The sequence below is a fragment of the Balaenoptera physalus genome (assembly GCF_965194825.1).
Source record: "Balaenoptera physalus genome assembly, chromosome: 7".
Lineage (NCBI taxonomy): Eukaryota > Metazoa > Chordata > Mammalia > Artiodactyla > Balaenopteridae > Balaenoptera > Balaenoptera physalus.
The window spans coordinates 12,541,551-12,566,779 of NC_138886.1; the positions used below are offsets into that span (position 1 = coordinate 12,541,551).

General features: G+C 52.5%; 1 protein-coding gene and 1 long non-coding RNA gene across 6 annotated transcripts; one reads left to right on the top strand and one right to left on the bottom strand.

The window, feature by feature from the left end:
• Positions 1–892: 892 nt before the first annotated feature.
• Positions 893–22,177, bottom strand: PTGS1 (prostaglandin-endoperoxide synthase 1). 5 transcript variants are annotated; one of them, XM_082467866.1, is made up of 12 exons: positions 22,062–22,177; positions 21,880–21,969; positions 21,375–21,440; positions 15,322–15,438; positions 14,749–14,889; positions 14,277–14,420; positions 12,754–12,935; positions 12,559–12,642; positions 10,564–10,810; positions 8,257–8,543; positions 3,485–3,632; positions 893–2,022 (listed from the first exon to the last, which is right to left on the bottom strand). In XM_082467866.1, exons 1-12 carry the CDS (start codon positions 22,066–22,068, stop codon positions 1,667–1,669), a joined length of 1,869 nt encoding a protein of 622 aa, XP_082323992.1. In that variant the 5' UTR covers positions 22,069–22,177; the 3' UTR covers positions 893–1,666. The 5 variants fall into 5 exon arrangements, with proteins under 5 accessions (XP_082323992.1, XP_082323993.1, XP_082323994.1 ...); XM_082467867.1 differs by lacking the exon at positions 21,375–21,440; XM_082467868.1 differs by lacking the exon at positions 14,749–14,889.
• On the top strand, positions 15,446–24,620 carry LOC309663669. The gene is made up of 2 exons (XR_014265394.1): positions 15,446–16,557; positions 23,594–24,620. It is a non-coding gene; the product is annotated as an uncharacterized lncRNA (long non-coding RNA).
• The last annotated feature ends 609 nt before the right edge of the window (positions 24,621–25,229 follow it).

Here is a 25,229-nt window from a genome sequence, read left to right on the forward strand (position 1 = left end):
GTTGATTTACAATATTCATTTCAGGTGTACAACATAGTGATTCATTATTTTTATAGATTATACTATATTTGAAGTTATTATAAAATATTGGCTACATTCCCCATGCTGTACAATGTATGAAATAAACTACAACGATCTGTTGTGCAGCCTCATAGGTCTTGATCACTCCCTGCTGTAGCCCCAAGCATATGACAGTAACCGGCATGTAGTAGGCAGTTAGGAATATAAATATTTGTGACTGAACTAATAGCCTGCAAGTAAGGCGGAGGCTACAGCCCACCTCCGCCTTTGACCCTGAGCCAGACAAGCAAGATTAGGCCTGGAAGTGAGTCAAACCAGGAAGCAAGAAGAAGCTGGATGGAGGAAAGAGCACAGCTCTAGATTCAGCCAGACCTGGGTCCTAACCTGGCTCTGGCACATGTGGAGCACGTCACTTAACCGCCCCGAGTCTCGGTATCCTTGGTTTTGAAACGTGGATTATACCACCTATTTCACACTGTTGGGTTGAAAATAAATGAGAATGAAATGTGTAAAATTGGCACAGAGTAAATGCTCTCCTCCCCAGATGCCTTTCGTCTCTGTTGTATGCTCAGTAAGGGAGGAAGTTGTTTTAATCAGATGGTGGGAACTGAACGCTACATTTCCTGGGGCTGGGGAGTTGGGCATTTTAGGAGAGCAGCCTGGAGAAAGCAATTCCTAACCCACAGGATGGGGGGGTGGGGTGGGGGGGATGAAACATTAGCAGTGAAAGATCTAGACCATGACAGGCCCAGGGATCCCAGTGGAAAGTCTCCTGCTGCAAACCTCCAGCACATTTAGCCTGTGGCTAGGAGAAAGGTCACTTCCGTGTTACCTCTGCTTCTGGGGATGGTATCAAAAGCGTAGCAGGCAATTTGGAAAAAGAACTTTATTAACTTCATGAAAAACAGCTGCCGTGAGTCAAGATCTGGGCAACAACAGAGCTCTGGTGGCTTCCAATCAATGGCCTGGAAAAAGCCACCTGTTCCCTCTATATCCTCAGACCAGGGTCTCAGTTGGGGTCCCAAGAAGAACACCCCACCTCCTTGCCTCCTCTGTGCAGGCACAGATTCAGGCAATGAATTCTCATTAGACATTAGATTCCCCTGCTCTGTGGATGTCTCACTGAACAGGAAAATGGACCATCAATGCTCCAGACATTCAGGACAGGACAGATCTAGCACACCAGCTACTGCTCTGGATCAGCAACCAGGAACACCACATTCTGAATAACCAATCAGAAAGTCAACACTCTGGAGGACCACCCAGAATTCTAGGATGCAAAATAAGAACCCCTTAACTTTCTAGATGATTCCATCAGGAGTCCCATATTTTAGAATGCCTGTATTCCAGATCAACCAGAAATCTGACATTCTAGGTGATCAACCAGGAAACCAGTGTTCTGGCATTCCGAAGGAGAACCACTCCTAACATTCTAGATGGTTCACCAGGAATTCAGCATTCTAGATCGACAAACAAGACCACAGTATTCCAGATCGTGGTGAGAGACCCAGAGTTCTAAATGTCCACCCTGATGCTCTCAACACCAAATCAGAAACCCAACATTGAAGACTATCAACCCTGGCCTCAGCGTTCTGGAATGATGAGCAGTAAGCTCTACCCTCCAGAATGCTGCTGCCCTGTCCCCTCAGAGCTCTGTGGATGGCCGCTCCCCTCCAGGCCCGTCCTCCTGGCGGGGGTCCGGCACGTGGAAGGAGACATAGGGACAAGTCTTGGTGTTGAGGCAAACCAGCTTCCTCAGCGTGGCCGTCTTGACAAGGTTGAAACCCATCTCACCGCCAAATGTGCTCGACTTCCAGTACTCCGGAGAACAGATAGGATTCCCTAAGAGGCCCTTAAGGGAAAAAGGAGCCCCAATTTCTATCATACTCTCCCCAAAGATGGAGTTTGGAGGGCACTTCTCAAGAAGCAGCCCTGGGTAGAACTCCAAGGCATCGATGTCTCCATACAGCTCCTCCAACTCAGCTGCCATCTCCTTCTCTCCTACAAGGGGGAGAAGCCAAAGTCAGAATCATGATGCCATCCATTACGGTTCATCTGGGGAGGGAATCTTCTAGGTCCACCTTTTTCTGGGGAGGAGAATGGACTTCAGAAGAGCACCTTGAGCAAATGAGCACATGCCCTAAAATCTGGCCCGGCTGACTGACCCTGCTCCGGGGCTGCATCTAGGGAAGGAATTTGCTACTGCAGATGGAGTCAAGGGCCTGGATCTGCCACCAAACAGCGTGTGACCTTGAGCAACTCACCCCACTTCTCTGTGCCCTAATTACCTGATCATTACAACAGGTAGAAGCTACCCATCTTGTTTCCTTCACAGGCAGGTTTCAAGGCCTTATCCTGGTCCAAGACCCTGCGTTCTACCGGAGCTCAGAGATGCAACGCCACTTGTCCAAGATCACATAGAAACTTAGCGACAATGTTCTTTCTGTCTCTCTGGACTGTCATCGGAGACAGACATGGAGTGTCCCTACCTGTCTCCTCAAGTCCACCCTCCACAGGGTACCAGTACACAGTCAGGGGTCATGTCACACCCTGGTCAAAACCTTTCAGTGGCACCCCCATTGTCTGGGACAGGGGTCCCCAAACTTGGCTGCCCAACAACTGGGGATCTTGAACAACAACAAATATATATATATATATATATGACATATAGACATATATGTTACATATATTTATTATACATATATTATACAATTTGTGTTTTATATATATACACTTACATATACATACATGTGTATATACATACACATACATATATGTATGGAGAGATATATATAGTCACACATACAGATTCTTGGGTACCACCTAGGTCTACTGAATCAGAATCTCTGGAAGAGACATCTCAGATTTGGTATTTTTAATTAGTTTTCTAAGTGATTCTCAGGTAGCTGGTCCGTAAATGGGACTTAGGAACCACTAGACAGAATAAAACCCAAAATCTTAGCGTAGAATCCAAGATTCCACACAGTCTGAGGCAGCCTCCTATCACTAACCTCTACCCAGCCACACCTAGGACTGTTCTCCTGAATAGGCTCACTTTTTTTTTTAGGCTCATTCTTTTTAACCCCTGTGCCTTTGTACTTTCTGCTCCTCCACCTAGAATGTTCTTCCCTCTATCCTTCACCTGGAAAATCCCTTTTTTTTTTCTTTTTTGGCTGTGCCGTGTCTGCGCCCCCTGCAGTGGAAGTGCAGAGTCTTAACCACTGGACCGCGAGGGAAGTCCCGGAAAATCCCTTTTTATCCTTCAAACCCAGCTGAGAAGCCACCTTCCCTCCCCAAGCAGTCATCTGCCACCCCTCGCCACCCCTGGCACCGTGCTCCCACACCCCTCAGATCCCATATGTGCTGGCCACATGGATCACCCCGTTCTGTTTCCTCAATGTCTCCTTCACTTCAGCTCAAACCCCTCGAGGACAGGAGCCATGGCCGGGAAACAGCTGCTCACCTGTGAGCTCCTGGAAAGATGTGTAGGGCTTCATGCCAAACCTCTTGCGGTACTCATTGAAGGGCTGCAGCCGCAACTCTCTCGATTCCTTGATGACTTCCACAGCCACGTATAGGACACGGTGGTCCGTGTTCCTACCCCCGCCGATCTGCCAAGAGATAAACACAGCTGTGGTCTGAGAGCCAGGCCACATCGTCCTGGAGAAGAAATTCAGGTCAGGAGTCCCTTCTGAGCAGAAAGGATGGCTCAGCCTAGCAGCCAGCAAGCTGGGAACCTGGCCCTAGGTCTGCACTGCCATGCTTTCTCAGGGACCCCCTGTGAGGCTCAGCTTCCTCATCTTTAGAGTGTGGAGTGGGCCAGGAGGACTTCTCTAGTCACTCACCAGACACACTGTTCCCCAGCCCTTTGAATTTAGGTGAGAACCCCTAACATTCTGTTAAGGAAGTTTCTGGCACTATTAGGTTCAGCAACTAGGACTCTGCAGAGGAGATGGCCAGCACGGCCACAGTCCAGAGCTCAAGCAGAGGGGACTGGCATTTCAGATCTGGAAATAAAAGGCAGAAAGGTTTCTGAGCTTTCAAGTGATGGAAACAGACGGATGGACAAATGTTAGTTTGAGGGGCCAAAACCTTATGCCTTTCCTAGGATATTTTTTAAACTCTACCTGGCAGAACTGACATGTGTCTGTCACTCTCCAAATCAGTTTTTATCATAGAACAAAGATGTTTAATCTTTTAATGGATTCTGCTAAGGAACCTATTTCTATTGCTTTCCATTCTCTATATCACAGAATTGAGATTAAATAAAATTTACTGAGCATCTAGTATTAAAAAGTGAACCCCGGGGACTTCCCTGGTGGTGCAGTGTTTAAGAATCCGCCTGCCAATGCAGGGGACATGGGTTTGAGCCCTGGTCTGGGAAGATCCCACATGCCGCAAAGCAACTAAACCCTTGCGCCACAACTACTGAGCCTGCGCTATAGAGCCCGCGAGCCACAACTACTGAGCCCACGTGCCACAGCTACTGAAGCCCATGTGCCTAGAGCCCGTGCTGCACAACAAGAGAAGCCACTGCAAAAAGAAGCCCGCGCGCCGCAACGAAGAGTAGCCCCCGCTCGCCGCAACTAGAGAAAGCCCACGCGCAGCAACAAGGACCCAACACAGCCAAAAATAAGTAAATAAGCAAATTAAAAAAAAAAAAAGTGAACCCCTAGTAACCGGCCACCACTAGAAAAGAGAAACTGAGCTAGAGGGTAGGAACACAGAGTATCAAGTCACTCCATTCAGACCAGATAAAGCTACACACAGGGACAGGTGATTACATCTGTTTCTCCTTCTTTCTGCCAAGCCTCCTGGGAGTGGAATTGTGGTGAGCTAGCAGGGAGGGAACTAAAATCTTGCCATGAAAAGTGTAATATATAAACACATTTAGTTTAACTAAACTTGTAGTTTTACTTCAAGACCAAGGGGGTGGTGTAATATATCCTGTGAAGGGAGGGAAATAGGGTTCAAAACCCAAGTAACCTGGTGAGATAAAGGCTCCAAAGGGAATTCCCTGGTAGCCCAGTGGTTAGGACTCTGAGCTTTCACTGCCAAGGGCCAGGGTTCAATCCCTGGTTGGGGAACTAAGATCTCACAAGCCACACAGCACAGCCAAAAAAAAAAAAAAGAAGGCTCCAGAAAAAAAAATCTGATTCATAACTGTTAAGGAGCATAGGTCTACTACTGTATAGCACAGGGAACTCTGCTCAATATTATGTAACAACCTCAATGGGAAAAGCATTTGAAAAAGAATAGATACATGTATATGTATAACTGAATCACTGTGCTGTACCCCTGAAACTATCACAACATTGTTAATCTACTCTACTCCAATATAAAATAAAAAGTTTAAAAAGATATTCTTAATGCAAAAGAATTGTCAAAAAAAAAAAAAAAGGAGCATACATCTAAAGAAAGATCTATTGCTCAGGGTGAATTGATAATCATAATGCTAAAGAAAGAGTTCTGTTTGGGTAGAACAAGGACAATTGGGTGAGAAAGAGGAAAAGCATAGTTGGGTGAAGTTATACACCCTGGGGCAAAGCCAGCGGAGGCTGGTGCCAATCTCAGCTGAACCATTTACAAGCTGTGGGGCCCGTTGTGGATTGACTTGCCTGTGTCCCAGAAGGACGTGTTGGAGTCCTAACCCCCAGCACCTGTGAATGTGTGACCTTATTTGCAAATAAATGTAATCAAGGTCATACTCCACTAGGGTGGCCCCAGATCCAATGACTGGCGTCCTGATTAAAAGAGGAAACAGAGACACAGGGAGAACACCACATTGGAGTGATGCTTCTACAAGCCAAGGAACCCCAAGGATTGTCAGCCACCACCAGAAGCTGAGGGAAAGGGAGGGAACAGATTCTCCCCTGGAGCCTTCAGCAAGAGTACGGCCCTGCCGACACCTTGATTTTGGACTTCTAGCCTCCAGAACTGTGCAACAATAAATTTCTGATTGGTATTAATACCATCTGGGGGAGTTAACTACAAGGGCTTTCTAGAGAAATGTTTGAGGGTTGATCTTTTTCATGGCCTAGATGTTAGTAACGTGTAGTAAAGGTTTAATGCATGATTGGATGGATCAATGAATAAATGAATAAAAGGTGATACTTCTCAGGTGTAAGGTGGGAATATTTCTTTCCTTTTCCGGATGTTTCTTTGTCTATGGAGGAAACCCCAGTAGCCTGACAGTCAGCATCTTTTTCCAACCTCTCCCCCTCACTCCTTATTAGAAGAGGAGTAACTGAGTATCATTGGTGAGTTTGAGCACAGCAACTAGGCGTGCGTCGTTCAAGCTGCCCCCTCTGCCGCTCTTGAATTCAGTTGACACCAGGTAGTATGTTTTCTCTCACACTCCTTGTTCTGGGGAGACAGGAGGATGTTGGGAGAGGCTTTCCTTGTTTCCATGCTTCCACGTCTTGGTAGCCAAGTTTGTCTATTTGGGGGTTTATTATTAAAAAGCCTGCTTTAGGTTTTCTAGAATCAGCTTTATCAGTAATAAAGGTGATATTTTGAACTTCCGAAAAAAGAAAAAGAATAAATGTCTGCTGCTTAAAGCCCCCTGGTTTGTGTTCCTTTTGCAGCCCTAGGAAACAAATACAGGGACTGTAGGCAAATTACTTATGCTAAGCCTCTCTTTCTTCATATGCAACAATGAGGAAGGTAGAAGCATGAGTCTGATATGCTTGTGGTAAAATAATCGAGATAAAGAATACAAAGCAGTTATCACAGCGTTGGTCACACGGTAACCCCGAGATGGAACCACGGGTGGGGATTATCAGGGGAGGCCCTGTTTTATCACTTCTCACACTCGCTTTGATATCCTGAGAATCCACACACTTCTGTGACCCTTCTGCCTGGTACCAGGAAATACCAGGGCTTTTGACACATGTCACCATGGACATTGCTTGAAAATTCTTTGGAAACCATGAAGCCCCGCACACGAGTTATTGTCTCTGTTAATGTCTGTGTCCCCACAAAGAACAGAGGCCGTAAACCAGCCAGCAGCTGCCCACTGGCGGCAGCATATGCTAATTACAGTCAAATTACCAGGGGGAAACCTAAATCCATGTGGTACCACAACTTCATGGTAGGGCTGAGGGATAAGTATGAGAGAGAAGCAGGGGCTGAGGGGAGCTAGGGAAGGAGATGGGAGCTTCCAAACATAGGGAAGGGAAGATCTAGGAGGAAGTTAGTTAGAAATTCCAGAGGGAAAGGCTATATATTTTGCTAGGGCAGCCATACCAAAGTGCCTAGGTGGCTTAAACAGCAGAAATTTATTTCCTCACAGTTCTGAAGGCTACAAGTCCAAGATCAAGGTGTGAGCAGGGTTGGTTTCATTCTGAGGCCTCTCTCCTTGGCTTAGAGATGGCCATCTTTCCCCTATGTTTTCCCTCTATGCACATCTATATCCTAATCTCTTCTTCTTAAAAGGACGCCGGTCATAGTAGGGCTCACCCAATGACCGCATTTACCTTAATTAACTCTTTAAAGACCCTAGCTCCAAATACAGTCACATTCTGAGGTATTGGAGGTTAGGACTTCAACATGGGAATTTGGGGCAGGGGGCAATTCAGCCCATACAGAGGCCTCTGATGTAATAAAGACCTACTATGTGCAGGCACTTTTGCATATATTGCCATACCCTGAATGTCTACCTGCTCCTCAAATTGCCATGCCCTCTGACCTCTGGGCCTTTGCCATGCTGTCCCCTCCATCTGGAACACAGAGACCCCGGGCCACGAACGCTACCTCTTGCCCTGGGAGACCCCTATCCATTGTTTGGATCTCTGCTCAAACATCACTTCCTTATCCACAATCCCCAACTCTGGGCCAGAAGCCCCTCTCTGAGTTCCCAGAGCATGGTGGGCTTTCTATACTGTGGTTCTTAACATGCTCTTATAATTCTGAAAACATCAGAAAAGCCCTTGGTACAGTGCCTAACATGTAGTAAGTGCTCAAACGATGTTAGCTGTCACATGACTGTTGTTCCTTCCTAGGGTGTACGCACCAAAAATACAAGGACCCAAGAACCACATTGACCCGGTTCACCACTGCATCCCCGGCACCTGGAGTAACGCCTGGTATCATTGAATGAATGAAAGAACGAGAGAATGAATGAAGGAATGATCACGACCTCCCAGTAGGGGTGACACTCTCCCCCTTTCACAGAAAACTAGGGTTTGGATCCCAGAGCCCAGCGGCCCTCCCCAGCGCTCCTCTGGGGCTCACCCGGCCCGCGGGCTGGCGAGAAAAGGCGTCCACCAGGGCCTCGACCCCGTAGTCCACCAGCATGGAGGTGTTGAACAGGAACTGCTTGTAGCTGTAGTTCTGGGGGCCCACCCGGAAGGAGTCGGGCATGAGCGGGTGCCAGTGGTAGAGCTGGTTGAACTCCATGGCAATTCGGTTACGGTACTGGAACTGGGTGCCTAACAGCAGCTCCGGGTCAAACTTGAGCTTCAGGAAGTAGCCACTCAGCTGCTGCACGTACTCCTCGATCACAATCTTGATGGTCTCCCCTGGGACGAAGGATGGGGAATGGGGTCAACAGAGCACAGGGACTCAGCCACTAGGCTTGGGAAGTGGGCCAGTTCATGCAAAGGGCTTGGTTTGGCCTCTTTACCATTGTAATGGTTGTTTGATTTTATTTGGCCACTTTCACTTTGCCTTTTTGTCACGGGGCGTGAAAATGGAACTTTCTGTCTCAGGCTGCACTGATGTCCCAAGACAGGAGCCATCTGCTAGTCCCATGTTCCTTGGGGACGTCACAGGCCGGGCTGAGCAGGACATGCAAAGGAAGTATCTGAGGATGGGTTTTGTGACCCTCGGGTGGCCACCTTCCCACAGCCCATTAAAAGAGGCTGGAGACACCACAAAAGATGGGCTTGTAGAGATTAACTTAGTGAGGGAATCTCAGCGTGCCTAAGATGATGGGGGTGAGGGGAGCTCCCAAGAGACCATTCTAAGAGCTGCAGCAGCAAACAAGGGACACTGGAGACATAAGTGAACCTCGTCCCAAATATAATCCTCCTATCTTCCTATGTATCAAATTCCTCTGTCCCCTCAGGAACCAGCTACAGAGCAAAGAGCCAGGGAAGACACAAAAGGAACATTCCATAACACAATGAAAACTGGTCAGCTAGATATTAGAAGAAGCTGATATTTTGGCCAACTAACCACTAGACAAATTGACTTTTAGCAAATTGATCTGGAGCCACCGGAACTGCAATCAGCAGACCTGGGTTTAAATCTTGGCTTCACCATTTCTAGCCACCCGAGCTGGGGCTGTGCTACTTACTCTCTCTGAAGCTCACTCCCCTTATCTGTAAAATGTGTACTAGAATCATACCAGTATAACAATATTCACAGGGTCGCTGAGAGGAGTAGACAATGAATGCACCTGAACTGCTTGGTACAGGGCCTGGCATAATATGGAGGGTCAATACGTGTAGAAGTGGGAACGCTACGTGGAGGTGTGAGGGGAGAATCCCCTCCCCATACGCACAAGTCACAAAAGATTAGACTAAGGCTCACACCTCCTCCCCACTCAGGAAAGCACTCCCCTCAAGATGTGGTGGAAGCAGCATAAACTCTGGTGGCAGCCAGACCTGGTTCAAGTCTCTCTGCACCGAATGGCCTTGGAGAATTCACTTACCCTCTCTGCATCTTAATCTTCACAACAAAGGGTAATCCTATCTGGGTCCTAAGGCTGTCGGGGAGGGTTGAATGAATCACCGGAGGTGCAGGGCCCTAGGAGTCCCGCCTCTGGCCACAGCTTCATCACCAGTCAGTATGCTGGGCAGCCTGCAGACACAGACTTGCCCTCTCTGATCAAAGTCTCTATAATACTGGCACTTCTGAACCAGCCCCTTCTCGTTCTTTAGGCCGTTCCTAACCCCAGTGCATGGCTCTTCCAGGCACCAGTGAATCAGCCACTATAATTGGGAACAGTCACGCCCAGTGATGCTCAGAGGCGGGGGCAGAGGCTCAGTGGTGACTCAGAGCGAATACGGTCTGGACAGGGGTGTCGGGGGGGGCCAAGCTCCCAGGCCAAAAACCATCTGACATTTTAGGCTGCAGGCTCACCCCTGTAGGGGACACAAAAATATCTTGTCCCTGAGGCACCCAGAAGCTACCAACCTCCAGGACGGCAGATGCATGCAGGGCAGGAAACAAGGATTCCCGAAGCCCAGGCAAGCTAGGGTATTTGCTGAGGATGTCCCTGAGTGCTCCTGGGATGATGGGGAAACTGAGATTTGGGGTGGCTAATCAGATTTGCTGCTAGTCACCCAGCTAATAATCAGCTACCGCAGCCCTCCATTTTCTGAAGGCCTACTATGTGCTAAGTACTTTCCCATTCATCATCTCAACAAATCCTTACAACCATCATTATTCCCAATGTGTAGATTTGGAAAGTGAGGCTCACACAGGGGAAGGACCCTGTTCAGAATTGTAATGTCTCTGTCCCCAGACCCTCCACTCCGCTCCTCAGGACAGAGGGCGTGACCTTCCAGGACGAGGCTGGCTTGGAGTCCTCACCCATGAGGATGAGGCGGGCTGTCTGGAAGAGCTGCTCGTCGCCCCAGGTGGGGTGCTCAGCCTTCAGCAGGTCACACACTCGGTTGTGCTCACGCAACCAGAGTGTGGCGTAGAGCATGAGCCCCGGAAGCAGCCCGAACACCTCCTGGCCCACTGCCATCTGGCTCTGGGGCGGGATGCCCGGGGGGTAGCGCATCAGCACGGGCGCCTCTTCCACCGATGGCGGGTACATCTCTCCGTCCAGCACCTGCAGGATGGGGGCACCTGGTAACCTGGGGAGGGGCCGGGTGCATGCACCTGCGCAGCGGACACCCTTCCACTCCTACTGACAGCTGCCCGTGACACGCAGGGTGGCTGCCCGGCCTCCCTGACCAAGGCCTGTGGATTCTCCCTCCTAAAGTGAGTCCCTTTCTCTCTCCCCTCTGCCGCCACCCTCTTCCAAGCTACCCTCATCTTCCACCCTGACTCCCCCCGTAAGTGGCTCCATCCCCCCAGACAGTCCGTTCTCGGCTCTGCAGCCAGAGCAATCCTTTAAAACACCCAAATCTAGCATCACACCCTGGCTTAACACCCTTCCAAGTCCTCTCTCTGCTCTTGGCAGAAATCAGAAATCCTTAACACGACCCTCGCTCATCGGGAATCACTCAGGTGTCCAGCAGCATCTCCCTCGTTTTACTCCCTTGAATTCACTCAAGCTGACTTCCCCTCTCCAGCCTCGATGCCTGAGAACCTGGCCTGTCCTGTGCCCTTCTTGGCCTCCCTAACTCCTCCTCATCCTTCACGCAACTCTTGGTTTATTCGTACTTCCTAAGGAAGCCTTCCCCATCCTCTGCACACTCTCGTGGCTTCTCCCTGGTGGCAGCCATCGCAAGTGTAATTAATTATATGGCAGTGTCATCATTCACTCAACAAATACACACCGAGGACCTACCATATGCCAAGTACTGTTCTTAGCCCAAAAGATTCAGCAATGAACTTTGTGTCTTGGTTTTTGTTTGTTTAGATTTGCATGGTCCAGTATGGTAGCCACTAGCTATGTGCAGCTACTAAGCACTAGAAATGTGGTCGGTGTGAATGAGGAACTGGATTTTTAATTTTATTTTCTTTAGATTTAAATTTTAAAACAGATACCTCAGCTGTTGGGAAGTCTTTATGCCTACAACAACTTGGACATGTGAATCTACTTTCTCAACTGTAAATTTTATGAAATCTAAATGCAGATCAGAATCTCCAACGAAAATCCGGCACCCAAATTGAGATGTGCTATAAGTGTAAGATACAGGTCAGATTTTGAAGATTTAGCACAAATAGTGAGATATTTTATTGACAATTTTTATGTTGATTGCATGTTGAAATGATAAGATTCTGGATATATTGGGTTAAATTAAAAATATATTATTAAAATCAATTTTGCCTGTTGCTTTTTACCTTTTTTAATGTGGCCACTAGAAAAATTCCAATAACTTAGATGTGGCTCACAGCAATGAAATAGGGCAAATGATACCTATTTTATGCAGTGGATTTGAGAAGTGCATGAGCTAATTACCTATGTGGCTCTACCACCATCGAACAGTGCGAGTTCAGACGAAAAGTCCTCATGGAACTAGCACCCTACTGTTTGCGTCTGTGGTCCCTGAGGAGCTTGAGGGTAGGGCCCATAACTATCACAGCCACTGCTCCCCTGTGCCAGGCACATCATAGTGCCCAATTAATATTGTAGAATAATTAAATGAATAAATGCAGGCTGGAAATGTTCATCTCCTATGGAGCCCCAAAATCCACCTCCCAGGAGAACATGAGAGGCCACGTCTGCTCCTCGTCTGCTTCTCTTGCCTGGCACCCTCTCCCAGGGTTTGCTGTCTCTCCTCCGACCACACACCTCCAGCTTCCGCAGCTGGCCATCTCAGGACACCCTGGAGGCCCCCACCAACAGCCTCTGCCAGGGAAGACCGTGGAAGGTTCTTCCCAACGCCCCATCCCAAGACCCAGTGCTACCTGGTACTTGAGTTTCCCATCCTTAAAGAGCCGCAGGTGATACTGACGTTCCAGATTGTCTCCATAAATGTGGCCAAGGTCGACCTGAAGACAGAGAGAGGGTCCACTCAGACCTCTGGGTCCTGCCCCACCTGTAACAACCTCCACGTGCCAAGTGCAGCCCAGAGAAGTCCCGAGCCCCTCCCAGGTACTCACCCCATGGCCCAAAGCCTTGGTGAAGCCAGGACCCATCTTGCCAGAAGTTTTGAAGAACTGATGTGTGAAGTGTTGCGCAAAGAAGGCAAACATGAGGTTGCTGCCTTGGGGGTCAGGGATGAACTTCCTCCTGAGCAGGAAGCGACGGCTCAGGAGCTCGGCATCTGGCAACTGCTTCTTCCCTGGTTGGGCAGGTGGGAAAGAGCAGTAGCTGCTTCCTGTCTGGATCTTCCTGCCTCAGGGCCTTCCAGGCTCGCCAGACCGAACTGGTCCACGCAGGAAGCCCAGAGTGGCCTCCGCAGGACCACCTCCCTCCCACCTGATGGCCCCTTGCACCTTCTCTACCAAAAGACTCTAGAAGTATTTATGGGTGAAATGGCATGATATCTGGAATCTGTTTTTAAAAACTCCATAAAAAGTAAGGTGAGAGGGGATAGAAGAAATAACATTGGCAAATTGTGGACAAATCTTGAAACCCAGAGAAGGATACATAGGACTTCATTATACTTTTCTCTCAACTTTTGTGTATGTTTGCTACTTTGTACAAGTTAACCCCCCTCCCCCTAAAAAAGAAAGAAAAAACAAACGAACAGAAGAACTTGGACTCCCCAGCCATGGAGCAAGGTAGCCTGTGTCTGAAATGGGTTATGCCATTTACTAACTGTGTGAACATGGAGAAGTCATTCCATCTTTCTGAGCCTCAATTTCTTCTTCTATAATATAGGGCAAATGATATCTATTTTATGCAGTGGATTTGAGGAGTGCCAATGTAACTGGCAGAAAACTGGTGAGATGGGATCTTTTAAACCAAGGGTCAGCAAACTTTTTCTGTACAAGTCCAGATAGTCACTATCTTAGGCTCTGCCAACATGTGGTCTCTGTCGCATCTGCTCAGCTTGGCTGATGCAGCAGGAAAGCAGCCACAGGTGATACCTAAGGAATGTGACTGTATTCTCCTTTGTGTACTTGAAACTGAATTGATGGCTCTAAACTGAGTAAACCCCCCTGTCTGAGGACAATCAGGAGCGGATAAGGAAGAAGGTCTTGGGAAGAAGACCCCTGCCAATGAGACCAAGTGGGGGTCTTGAACAACTAAAGAAAAAATTTGACTTTATGTGTAAACTGCACCGATGAAGCACATAAGACTGTTTACATTAGTAAAGACCCAAACTCAGAGTTAGCACCCAATAAATAGCTCACTATTCTTTCCTTCCCCCATTTCAACTTTAAAGTCACCCCCATCCCAGCAGGATCCCACCCATTTAGTAGACAAGGTTCAGGCAGAGAGGCAACCTGGAAATATGGAAGCACTAGTCTGACTCTGCCACTGACCTCAGGCAAGACCCCTCCACAACCTCTTCCTGTCCTCATCCCTGGTTCTGGATATGCGTGTCTTGCCTTGGTCCACCTATCTGTGAAATGGGTCAGTAACTGCTCTTCTGCTTGTTTTTTCCCTAAGAGAAGAACTAAGCATCTCCTGTGACACACCCCCAGGCCCAGCCCCCTCACCCCATCGCCATTACCTTTGGTCCCCATGGGCGTGGGACAGTCTCGGGGCACAGAGGGCAGAACACGCGTATAGTAGCTCACATTGGAGAAGGACTCCCAGCTGATGTAGTCATGCGCTACATTGTAGGTGGGGGGGCTGGGGATGAGGTTGGAACGCGCTGCAGAGGGCGAAAATAATGGTGACAAGGGGTTCCTGCCCCCAGTTACACGCCCCCTTCCCCACCTCTTCTTGGGTTGTTCTATTGTTTGTCCCCCCATGCGGCCAAGATCTTACTTCCCCGACCAGGGATTGAACCCGCGCCTCGGCAGTGAAAGCACGGAGTTCTACCCACTGGACGGCCAGGGAATTCCCTGGGTTGTTCTTTTTTTATTTGGCACCCTAGAACCCCCCCGCCCCCAACCCCTGCCCTTATCAGGTGCCAAGAATTCCAGGAAGTGGCAGGATTTCTTGCTCCCCTAGATTAGGAGGGCCCTGCCCCCACCCACCTGTGAGTACCAGACGCATGAGCATGTCCCGGATGTAGGTGGCATTGACTAACTCCCAGAACCAGCGGCCATGCGTCAGCAGGAAGTGGAGGAAAGAGGGGCTGGGCCGCAAAGTAGTCCGGAGCCAGGTCCATAGCTCAGCTGTGAGGGCAGTGGGAGCCATTCAGTCAGGCCCTCCTGGCAGGACCGGAAGCAGCCAGAGTGGAAGATGGGAACGGGGGATGAGGGACAGGATGGAACAGGGTAGAACCTCTGGGGCAGGGGTAAGGATGGAACCTTGGGAGTGATGGCACATGACAGAGCCAGAACCAGACATGAGGACAGGAGACAGGACCAGGGACTGAGGTCAGTAAGGCCGGAGCTGGGCAGTGAAAACTCACTACAGAGCCCAGAATCAGGGAGTGGGGTGTGCCAGGAGTGAGGGCTTGCACTGGAGCCAGGTCAGGGGCAGTGTCAGAGGTCAAAGGCAGGCAAGAAAAGAGAACAGGGCCACGGCCGGAAGTGAGGGTAGGAAGTGGGGGTCTTGGAGGACGAGCCCAGGGGAGAAGGATTGGGGCTGGAGGCCCAGCTCACGGATGGTGCAGTTGGGGCCGGAATAGCCCGTGCGGGTGCAGTCACATTGGTAGCGGTCAAGGCCGAAGCGGACACAGATACCCTGGTGCTGGCATGGATAGTAACAACAGGGGTTCACTGTGGGGAGAAACAGAGATCAGAGACCACTCCAGGGTGACCTCTCGTTGGGGCCAGAGGCATGGAGTCCAGTCACAGCTCTCTCCTAACTTACTGGACTCCTGTGTTCCCCAAGGGTCCTCTCTGTCCCCACAGCTATGAACAGAAAGCCCCTGGCCCTTCCGTTTCCAGACCTTGCTCTGGGTTTCCAGTCTTCCCCACATCAGGCCACCAGGGGAAGTCCCCTCCTCCCTCCCTGCTGCCACCAAAGTGGGGCAGGAGAAGAGTCCAGGCCCCAGGCTGTGACATCAAAGACTAGGAAACAGCTGATAAGACACTGCAGCCACAGGCTTTTCTAGAGCATTCACCTTCTGCCAAGTCACAGCTCAGCACCAAGGGCAGAGTTTGTGGGGTTCAGTAAAGGGAAAAGGATAGGGATTCTCAGACCAACCCCCAACCTCTGGGCACCAGGACCTACCATCCCTTTATTTTTGCAGAAGGGAAGGAAGAGCAGGTATCACAACGCCCAGTTATAGGCAGAAGGGGTGGGGTGACTGAGGCCAAATAAGGGGAAACCCAGATGGGTCACCCAGCAAGTGGCACCAGACCAACTGCCCATCCCTTCACTTCCACCCCACCCCCAGACACTCAGCCATCAAGTCCAAGGAAAGATGTTTCCCAGAACCCGGAAGACAGAGAATGGGTTTGAGGGGAGTCTCAGCTCCCGTCCTGATAGACCCAGCCCCGGCTCACATCAGGGTGGAGTTTGGGCTCTAGGATCTTGAGGGAGGTCAGGCACCACGAGAACAGGAGAGATGTGGCCGGAAAACTCTCTCCAGAGGGTGAGTGGAGCTCTAACATCACCCCCACCAACCCCCTGGAGAAACCCCCCCCCCAGGAAGTCCCTCCTTGTGTCTTAACCCAGATCTCCCCAACCACAGCTTCAATGATTCTCCAACAGCAAGGTCAGAGACTCCTTGGAGCTCCCTCAGTGCTCGTTCACAGCTCAGCGAGGGACACCGAGGCTCGGGAAGAGGTGGCGACTCGGCCAAGACCAAGGAACAGAGCCAGGCCTCCTGCAGACCCAGGGCGCCTGTCCTGGCAGCAGCTCCTTCCCTGGCCTTCCACAGAAAACACCAGGTCCCTCCTGCAAACACAATTCCTTAACTGGGCTCAGAGCCAACGTTACAGGGAACTCTGATTCTTTGTGCATCTGATTATAGGGGGTCAAGAGGATAGCAACGGGCGGGAGGAGCCTGAGAAGTCACCTCAGGATGCTGTGATCAGAGGGCAGGAACCTCTGGTTTAGGGCTCCTCACATCACAGGATCATGCAAATAGTTTTGCTTAAGTCCTGGCAACTCCCCACAGCCCCACAATAGCACCTCTGTGACCCTTGCAGGGCATAAAAAGAAGGAACCCACGGGAAGAAGTCTGAACAAAAAGGCCTTATCAGACCATCGCAGGCGGACCGGCAGGTGGGGCCCAGGGCAGGGGCCTGCCAGGACCCCCCTCCCCTCCTACAGCCACAGGCCCAGAAATGCCAGGGAGCTCAGGCTCAGCCGTGCAGCGGGCTCAGGGACCTGGGATCTCATCGATCCCTCCTGCTCAGGACACTCTGCTGTTCTGCCCAGGAGCTCCCGTGGCGCCACACTGCCCAGCTCCCGACCCTGGCGCACCAGGCCCTCTGTCACCAACGGGTCACCCTACCACTCATCGGGCACAGGGGCTGAGGTGCAGCCCTTCTCCGGGCTGTTTCCCCATCTCTCCCCCAGTAGGGATCCCAAAAGGAACTCAGTTTGTTCTGTGGCAGCCCATCCCGCAGCCCCAAAGCCGAAAGCTCTGCTCCCTCCTTGACCCAGGCTGCGGCTCCTCCCTAGTAAATTCCCTCCAGATCTACCTGCCCCTGCCCACTGCACATGCACCAGAAAGCCGCCCCCTAAATGTCCACACTCCGCTCTCTCTCGCCCCTGCTCCACGTTCCAGCTCGACCTGCTCTGCTCTACCACAAGCCTCCAAGGAAAAGGGCTTTCCCTGACTTTCTCCTCCCTCACAGAGGCTGTGCACACAGCTGGGGCTCAACCCATGTCCTGGAGAGATCCAGCCACCCAGGGAATCCAGATGCGGTGGCCAGAGCTTAACAAATGTTTGTGGAATTTAAACTGCAGCGAGGAGACCAGCCAGCCCAAGCTTGGCCAAAGGGTCTCCCTGATTTCCCCAGCACCCCCGCAGCTGGCCCTGAAGTCTGGCTTGAGGGCTTCAGCAGGCAGCAGAGCTGTGTCCCCAGATGCAGAAGTTCCTGCCCGAATCCCTCTACTGTCAGGAGAGTGTGTGTGCCAGGCGTGGGCAGAGGTCCCTCCCTCCCAGACCTGCTGCCCAACTTTCCCTCCCTCCTCTTCCCGATCTTTCCATAAACACCGGCGGCCCCAGGGCAGGGAAAGTTCTCCCCAGCAAGGATAGCAGCTGCCGCTGGCGGCCCCATGACGTCAGGGTGGGCAGAGAGGAGACTAGGTGCTGCTTCCCCCCCTTCAGCTGCACGGTCACGATGGGCCGGGAAGCCAGGGCTCTGGCTGACCGTCCAACCTTGCATATCTACCTCGTTTATCTGCTCGGCACTCCCTGGTGGGTGGGTGAGACTCCCCCTAGCCCTGCCACCCCCCCCAACCCTGCCACCCATGAGGAGACTCGCCCAGGCCCCACTGCTTCAAAGTTGCAGAGCCAAGATGAACTCCCTTCTCTTCCCTGCCCTTCCTCCTCCTGGAGGGGCCCATGCCTGGACTTGGGGAAGGGATGCAGAGGGAGAGTCACTTTGTTCCACAGGCTGGGGATGACCCCAGGTGAGATAGGTTTGTCACCTTTCCTTCAAGGTGGACCTGAAAATCCAGAACGAATGAAACCAGGACCCCAGAGGGAGCGCCATCCCCTACTGCAACCAGAGCTCTGGGAACTATTCACAAAGCAAGGCCTTCCTTCAGTCTAACTTAAATCCCGCATGCTTTCACGTGCCCAGCGGAGGACACCCTGTATGATAAAACATCAAGAAAGAGAACTAGGGAGATGCAGACACAGAGTCTAAAGTGCCTTGAGTTCCCACACCCAGCACAGGGCGAGGCGCCAAGTAGGTGCTGTGGGCGAAGGTCTGTGGGAGAGTGACTGCTCTTCACTGGCTGTGTGTCCTTGGGCAAGTACCCTGTACCCTCTGGGCCTGATTTTTCAGTGTTTTCCAGGAAGGGGAGGGAACAGACAGGCTCTAAGGAAAAACCTCCCTCTCTGCCTCCCCTTCTCTTCTCAACTCTGGGCGAAGCCAATCTATCTCCAAATATCTGGGTTATTTGCATCAATATGTTTCCCTAGCCCCATCAGCAGAGAACCTTGCAGCTTGCTCTCACTGCGTCTTCAAGCCAGCCCAGAGGTGGGGTTGATCAGCAAGCCCACACTGCAAACATTCCCACCGATGAGGAACTGTTTAGGACGTCCCGGCTCCAGAACTTTCTGAGGATCCGGCAAGGAAATGTCCCCCAGCCCAGGAGTCAGGGCTCCAGGCACAGTGAGGGAACACCAAGTCGTCAGGACTTGGAGGCACCAGGCAGCAAGAGGGCCCGTTAAAGAAAGAGGCTGGACTGAAATTCCCTAAGAATAATATTTAGAGAAGCTCCAGGAGCTTGGCAGCCAAAGAGAAAAAAAAAAGGGGGCCCTGACCAGCCAGACCTGGGCCCCAGGCCCTACACCCCACCAGGTCAGTGGCCAGCCGACAGGCACCACCGCAGCAGGCCCCGATGGCTGGAAGAGGAAGTCCTCTCCCAGCCCACAGACCTTGCTGGTGCTGCAGATAGGAGGCTGCAGGCAGCAGGAGGGTTTGGCACAGGCGGGGTTCCTGCCCCACGTGCCAGGGTTAGCTGGCCTCAGGCCCCTCTGCCTGGCATGGAGCTCTGGTTGCCAGGTCATGCCCTATCCCTAGCCAAAGAGAGAGCACTAAGCCAAGTCCAGGAACTGGAGGGGATGAACTTGAGCATTAAGGAAGCCCTGGCACACCCCTGTCCTCCAAGCCGGACTCCACCTCGTCCATCGCAAGAGACGCAGAAGCAACATTCTCTCCCGCCACCTGCCCCCACGTAAGCTTGCAGCCCTCGTCTCCTGGGTGAATCAGCCTTTGCTGCCGCTCTGGGGACAAAACACAGGCTTTGGCTTTCCAGGGCAGATGCTTCCCCTGAATGTCCAAGCATCTTGGACCTCAGTTCACCCAGAGACTTGGAAACAGGAAGGCAGCCCAAACCTTCTGCCCCAACACCCAACGGGTCCTCCGTTCTTTCCTTGACCCTTGCAGCAGCCTCCTTAACGGTTCCCCAGCCTCCAGTCTCACCTCCAAGTCATCCGCCCAATCTCACTCTCCTGCTCCCAGTTACCCTGAGGCCCAAGTCCATCTCCTCATTCTGCATCCAAAGGCCCATGTCCACCAGCAGCTGCCTCTGTCCTACTGTTCCCTGGGCGCCCTTCCACTCCCACAGTTCAGACCTTTAGGCTTCAGCTCATGCCCTTGCTTCTGCCAGGAAGACCCATTCCAGAGTTTCATAGTAAAACCTCACAGGATTTCCACCAACTCACCACCTCCTTCGGGGTCCAGGTCAAACGTCACCACCTCCAAGAAGCCTCCCGAAATTCCTCACATGTAAGGGATGAGAGATAACTGCCCCCCACCCCCGAGCCCCGCACACCCCTGTGCTTCCCTCAGTCATGGCCCTGACCCCCTTGGATGACAGTCTGTGGGCATTTCTATCTCCTCCACCAGACTGCGAGCTCCTCCCAGCTCTGTCTCCAGGCTGCAGCCAAAGACTGGCATGAAGCAATCCCCTGGGAATGTTTGTGGAGTGAAGAAAACAATTCTGTTTAAACACAATATAAAGATAAGTAGAAAAGGCTAAAAGCAAAATGGCACAGACCATGGCTCACTAAGTACTGGTGAACAGACACAGGAGGACAGGCAGGGTGAGCCCTGGGTGCCCTGGGGGCCTGGATGGGGCTGAATGGGGCTTCAGAGGAAGTGCTGGGCTGATCCAGGGGCTAACAAAAAGGGCCACTGGGTCAGCCTAGTCAGCCCCGGCTCTGCTCCTGGGGTCTCAGACAAATGGGCTCACCCCTCTGGGCCTCAGAGTTCCCTTCTGTAGAATGGGACTGACATCTCCCTGGCAGGGCTGTTGTGAGCACCAACACCAGAGATGCCCACAGCCTGGCTTTGTAAACTGTAAAGTGCTGGCCACAAGGGTCTTCCTCCTCTTCTTCCCACAAACTAGACCTTTGCTCGTGCCCAGCATCCTCCATCCTTTCCTTGACTTCTCCAAATGCCACCCTCTCAAACCCTCTCCTCCAGGAAACCTGGTCTGATTCCCAGTTCACATAGGTACCCTTTCTCTCTCCTCTGAGCATCACAACAGAAGGCTCAGATCCCCCCCCCACCATCCTCTGTTGAGCCCATTTTGCAGATGGGAAATGGAGACCCAGAGCTCACACAGCTAGGTGATGAAGGAAGCTCTGTCCAGACCCTGCACAGACACACACACACACACACACACACACACACACACAAGCAGTAAGCTGGGGCAGGGAGGCTGTCCGAAGGAGGAGCTGCAGTCCTTCACCTGGAACCTGGTACATGCATGGTGGAGGGGGAGGAAGGTGGGAATTTTACAGGATCTGACTTTCCCCGTCTTCTTTGGGGTGATGAAACCAGGGTCCATTGGCAGCGGGTGAGGAGGGCAGGCAGGACTCTGAGGAAAGACCCTGCAAATTGCCTAGAGTCAGGTAGATCCAGCTTCCAACCCTGAGCCCACCAGGCCCAGTGTGAGCTTGAGAGGGTTATAGCCCCTACCTGAGCCTCAGTTAACTCGTCTGCCCAGCGGGGACCTCACAGGTGAGGATTTAAACCTCAGGGGGAGCAACCCAGCCCCGTAAGCGTATTTTCACCTCCACTGTCTCTGGAGTGGCTGGTGTACCCGGGGTCCTCACCGAGGGAGATCTTCTCCACTGGGGCTGGGAATCCGGAAGGGTACCAGCAAGTTAGAAGCTGGAGAAAGAGAACTCGCCAGCACGCCTTCCCCTGGCGCCTGTTGCTTCCTTCGAAAGTGGCCCGCAGGGGAAACAGCGGGATTGTTGGGGATGAGCTTGGACTGCTGGGGGCCCAGAACAGGTGAGGGCCTGGAGAGAAGCTGTCCCTTTTCCCAAAGCCGGCCCGAGATCCCAGTCTGCCCTTTTCCCCCGAAAAGAACCCAGTGGCGTCCTAGCCAAAGCCACACCCCCCGGGGGTCTGCAGAGAGCCCCCATCCCACCGACAGCCTCAGCCCCCTCCCCCCTCCCAGGCACCACGAGCCGAAAGGGGAAGCTGGGCCGGCCGGAGGGGAGAGGCGGGTGGGGGCCAGGCCAGGGACGCAGGGACCTGGGGCTCTTCGGGGGCAGGAAAGGGGCCGCCTACCCGGCGCGGGTGCCCCGGGGTCCGCTGGCAGGACAGGGGATGGCGGCAGCAGCAGCAGAAGCAGCGGGAACCGGAGCGAGACACTCCGCCCTGCAGAGGGAGAGAGATGAAGGGCTGAGCCTGGCATTCAAGGCTCCACCAGGAGGCAAAGGGGAGTCTGGGGCCACCGGGGCCGGACTTACGGCTCATGGTGCAGGGCGGCTGATGGATGCGGGATGCGGACTGCCTGCTCCTTGGGTGCGTCTCTAACTCTGCCCCGGAGCGCTGGCCCGCCTGGCCCGCCCCTCCCCACCCATTCCCTGGCTCCACCTCTCCAGCCAGCTGTCACCTCGGCCCCCGCCCACTTACTTCCTCCGCTCCTGCTCCAGCCAAGACATTTTATTAATTATTCTATGACGGCCACTAAGGTGGTTTTTCACCCGAGATCCGTGAGACACTTGAGCCTTTAAAACCCAGTAGCACCAGAAGTGTGTCCATTTGGTTGATAAGAAACTGAGGCCCGGAGATGATGTGCAATGCCGAGGACACCCAGGGCTTCAGGGCTGGTATCTCAGCCTAGAAACGTCCGCTCAGAACCACATACCCTACCCCCACCCCCACCGCCACCCCCAAGCGGAAGGAGGACGGAAAAGGAGCAGTCCAGGCGGGCCTGCACACAGTCTCCGGGATGGGAAACCCACTACCCTCAGATCCAACAGGGAGGACGGACTCCCCCCAAGGGCTGGGCTCTGCCCTCTAAGGTCACGTGTCTCTGCCTGAGCCTCTACTGCCAGAATGAAGAGCAGACTCCAAGTCCAGGAGACCTAATTCAAATCCAGCCTCTACAGCTTACTAGCTGTGCCTCCTTGGACCTGGTACTTAACCTCTCTGGTCCTCAGTATTCTCTTCTATGAGACGTGGATGCTAATAAGACCCATCCCAGAGAACTGTTGTAAGATTCCATAAGGTAATGCACACAAACTTCCTGATGCAGTCAGTGCCTAGCACAGAGTAGGTGATCCGTTATCAGGAGGCATTCTTTCCAAAGATCTCCTGACTCAGATTCCAGGGTGGCCAGGGTGCATGCTCCAGCTGGACTCACATCTATCTGCCTACTTTACAGAATCCCAGCACCCAGCTCCTCTTTTTTTGTAGCTGGGGAAACTGATCTTCGAAGGGGGATGCGCCCTGGGTCACACAGAGTCTCCTGGTCCCCACGTCCACAGATTTTCTCCCTCAGTTTCCCCCCCAACACCCAGCCATCCTGTGGGCCCCAGAGAGTGGAAGGGCAGGCGGGAGGGCTCAGAGGTCTGTATGTGGGCTCCCAGACATCCTTGGGTACAGAATGGGAACCATGTGAGATGGGAGAAGTGAGGCCTACTGGGGAGCCCCTCCTACAGCCCCACCCTAGCTGCTCCTATGATCCACTGGGACAAAAGCCAGCTGCCCCAAGGAGACAGAGCAAGCCAGGGCAGATGCGGGAGGGAGTGGAGCAAATGGAGGGCCTGGGGCCCTGGGGTGCTGGGGAAGTCTGACCCACCACCCAGATCCAGAGCCTCCGGTGACTACCCAGGCAGGGCGAGGAGACATAAGGCATGGATTATCAGCCGGAGGGATGGGGTCAGGGTGAGATTCGGGGGTCCAGTTACCCAAACTAAAGAGGGATTCCTGGTGATGAAAAATGAAGGGTTTGGATGAGGCCCCATCTTCACTCCCAGGTCCTCCCTCCCTTCAGACCCTGAGCCCAGCCATTTCCAAGGCCTGTACCTCCTGCTGACTGCTCACACCCAAGCCACCCTCCTGAACTCAAAGGAACAGCACCTGTGTGGCCCTGGCACTGAGAAAAAGAGCCTGCAAGCCAGAAGAACCAAGTTCAGGTCTCTCCCGCGGTTTGACCTCAGACAAGTGTCTGCACCTCTCTGGACTTCTGCTTTCCCGTTTGAACAATGTAAAGATCAAATCGGATGGTTTCTGAGAACAGGCATGGAGGGATTGAGCCCTCACTGTGGCCAGGCTCTGGGACCAGTGCTGGAGACCTCGCAAAGGATGCAGTGCAGGAGAGGCCAGAGGCAAGATGGTAGAGAGGGTGCCTGTGCAGCCCCCCAGGGACAGGACCGCACCAAGAGGGGGCATGGGGGAGGGGAAGACAAGAGAAATGGTGGCAAGAGCCTGGTGACCGATTGGCACTAGAGCTTCAGGGAAAAAGAGGTGTTCAGGAGGACACCTAGGTTCCTGGCTTGATGCTGGCGATAATACGCAGGGAAGGAACGAGGGATGGGGAGCAGGATGGGGTAGGTGGCATTCAAATTTGGACTCACTGTGTTTGGTCTATCTCAGTGGCAGGCTCTGCATGCAGCTAGATACACAGAGAGGGGTCCGGGCCAGCCCGTGCCCCAGCCCTGGGAAAGGCCATAGCATAGGGTCACTTTTCCCTGTCCCTTTACTCCAAAGCCTATAGCCTCCATATCTAGGGAGTTTTCCTAATCCTCAGAATGGTGAACGTCCATTCATTGCTCAAGGCCCGGCTCTGTGTCCCCAGGGAAGCATCCTCTGACACACCTCTTCCTCTTTCTGTCCTCTGAGGAAGCGCCTATGCCACCCTGGTCACAGCAGGCAGCTTGCTGGATCGTGTGGTCCCTCTCTCTCCCTTATTAGGCTGCGAGCATCCTGGTCATTCACATAGCCCCAGGGCAGAGCGCAAGATCTGGCATATAGAAGGCACCCAGCAAATGTTGGTTCATTGAATAAAGAAATGAATGAGTGCCTGTATGAGTGATTGAATTTGTGAAAAAATATAGACCTTCTATGAGTGAGTAAGGGTCCAGGGCCAGCCTCATCAAGGTGACTGCCAGCCCATCCATCTGCTGTGACAACTACGAAAAGTGTCAGTACTCTGCCTCAGTTTCCCTGACCTTCCCAGCTGGGCCCTTGGCCAGCACCCTCAACACCCTCACAGGCCCAGCTCCACCCCAGGCCCTGAGCCCCTCCCAGCTAAGGTGGCCAGGACCCCCTTCCCTACACCCTGCTCCCCCCACCCAATCCCCCTGACATGGGGTGGGGTTTCCCTCTGCATACCCCCCCCCACTCTGGGCTCCACCCCAATCACATGCTTTCCTGGCAACTCTACTGGGGAGTTGGATTTTAAAGCTCCTGGAGCGCTCTCACCCCTGCTGTGTCCCACCCACTATTTGGAAATCCGTAGATGACTCTTACCTGAATCACTCAGGGGCCCAGCCCCACCCAGCCCCACCTCTGGAGGCAGCTTCACAGCCAGACAGGAAAGCTCTGGAATCAGCCCAACATCTCTTCAAATTCCCCTCCCCATTTCTGACCAGTTTTCAGTGTGACCTTAGGTAGCCAACTGCCCTTCT